This window comes from Pinus tabuliformis, chromosome Q, assembly GCF_031772625.1.
Source record: "Pinus tabuliformis cultivar Carrire ecotype Pingquan chromosome Q, CPIR1, whole genome shotgun sequence".
NCBI classification, from domain to species: Eukaryota; Viridiplantae; Streptophyta; class Pinopsida; order Pinales; family Pinaceae; genus Pinus; species Pinus tabuliformis.
Window position 1 is genome coordinate 35,919,647 of NC_142296.1, and position 1,533 is coordinate 35,921,179.

At 36.5% G+C, this 1,533-nt stretch overlaps 1 protein-coding gene across 1 annotated transcript; it reads left to right on the forward strand.

Annotated features, from left to right (window-relative positions):
• The first annotated feature begins 388 nt into the window (after window positions 1–388).
• On the forward strand, window positions 389–1,254 carry LOC149218153 (uncharacterized). Its single transcript, XM_089382350.1, has 3 exons — window positions 389–587; window positions 790–845; window positions 944–1,254. The coding sequence occupies exons 1-3, from the start codon at window positions 476–478 to the stop codon at window positions 1,106–1,108; spliced, it is 333 nt and encodes a 110-aa protein (XP_089238476.1). The 5' UTR covers window positions 389–475; the 3' UTR covers window positions 1,109–1,254.
• The last annotated feature ends 279 nt before the right edge of the window (window positions 1,255–1,533 follow it).

Sequence of the window (1,533 nt, forward strand, 5' to 3'; positions counted from 1 at the left end):
GGTCAACAATACCAAACTTACTCATAATTAAAAAAAGTACTTATCAATGTAACTTACTGAGCAAGTTTATTCTACTGACCAATACCAAACTTATCATAGAAAAAGATGCTCTCAATGTAACTTGCTGAGCAAGTTTATTCCTTCATAATTATTTAAGGTATCTTAGTGGCCTCATGCCGGAAGAGAATCCGACCAGAGCACACCAAGGCATTGCAGTTTCGAGTTATAAGACACAAGTGGATGGAAGTCTGCGCTGTTATCACCATATTCACATTCACGTGTCACGTTTTCCGGGTGGTTTCCAGCTCAGCAGAGCACGCTGTCTGGGCTGCATTTACCATAAACAATATCAATGCTGTCGTTTCTCTCTTCATAATTGTACACTCAACACATGTGATCCACTTCTGGATCGCTGAAAATATAAAAGGGGAGTAAGCAGCCACTGATTGATTCATTCATTCAATCATTATCTCAAATGTCAAATATGGGGAGCTCTGGGCGTGCAGCCATTTTTTCCATCGTCTCTCTGATCTTCCTGCTCATCTTCGTCTCTCAACACTCTGCAGCTTCGAGACTTGTTTTACGAGGTAGCCCTTTTTATTGATTAGTAGTTTTTTAATAAAGTATTTTAGTTAGAGTGTTTGGATAGTTTTTTTTTTTTAAATAAAAGATTTTAGTTAGAGTGATTTGGTGAATAATACAATAATGGGAACCCATCTTTCAAAGTTCCAGGGCTAAGATATAATTTTGGATTTGGGTATTTGCATAATGTGATTCATTGTTTTGCAGAAAAGACCGAAGAATTGGTCGTGGCGAGGGGAAACTCTGGGAAAATCCACCAAAATGTATGAGATAACGATCATATTCTACTTATACCCTTTGTTATCCTTATCCAGAATCAATATTGTGATATGGGAGTACTGATTTTATTTACAATATGCAGATGCAAGGCAACGCGGCTCAGCATAAAGAAAGTGCAGGGGTAGTTCGCTGTGTTTCGTTCTCTTCTCATCAAGATCTTCGTCACCCGCGGCCAGAGGATTGTGAGAATGACGGGTATCGTCAGCTCGAAGATGGCGACTATATTTACACGAATTCGTTGCCTTGAAAAGGGTTCAACGCATCTACTGTTGGTCAGTCACACACCGTCTGTGGACTGTTACTGTTACATTATTACAGAGTCGTTCTCTATCAGCTTGTCAACCGGACTTAACTATATATGCAAAGAACATATATATTTTGAAGTTATATAAATCCTGTGATTGTCTGATAACCAGTGAAGATTCTATGGGCTCCGATGATTTGATCTATATAAATTTATTCGCTCATATTCTAATCATTTCAAATTAGGATGACAGGTTGCTTTTCAATGTTGAAATATTTAAGTATAATGTTAAAGGATGTTAGCTTTAGTGGGTGGGAAATTTATTTGCCCAGCTTAGATTCAACCTTAAACTGATTAATATAATAATAATAACCTGTAAATATGTTTAATTTTATTTAATTTAATTAGAATAATAATAATAATTTGTA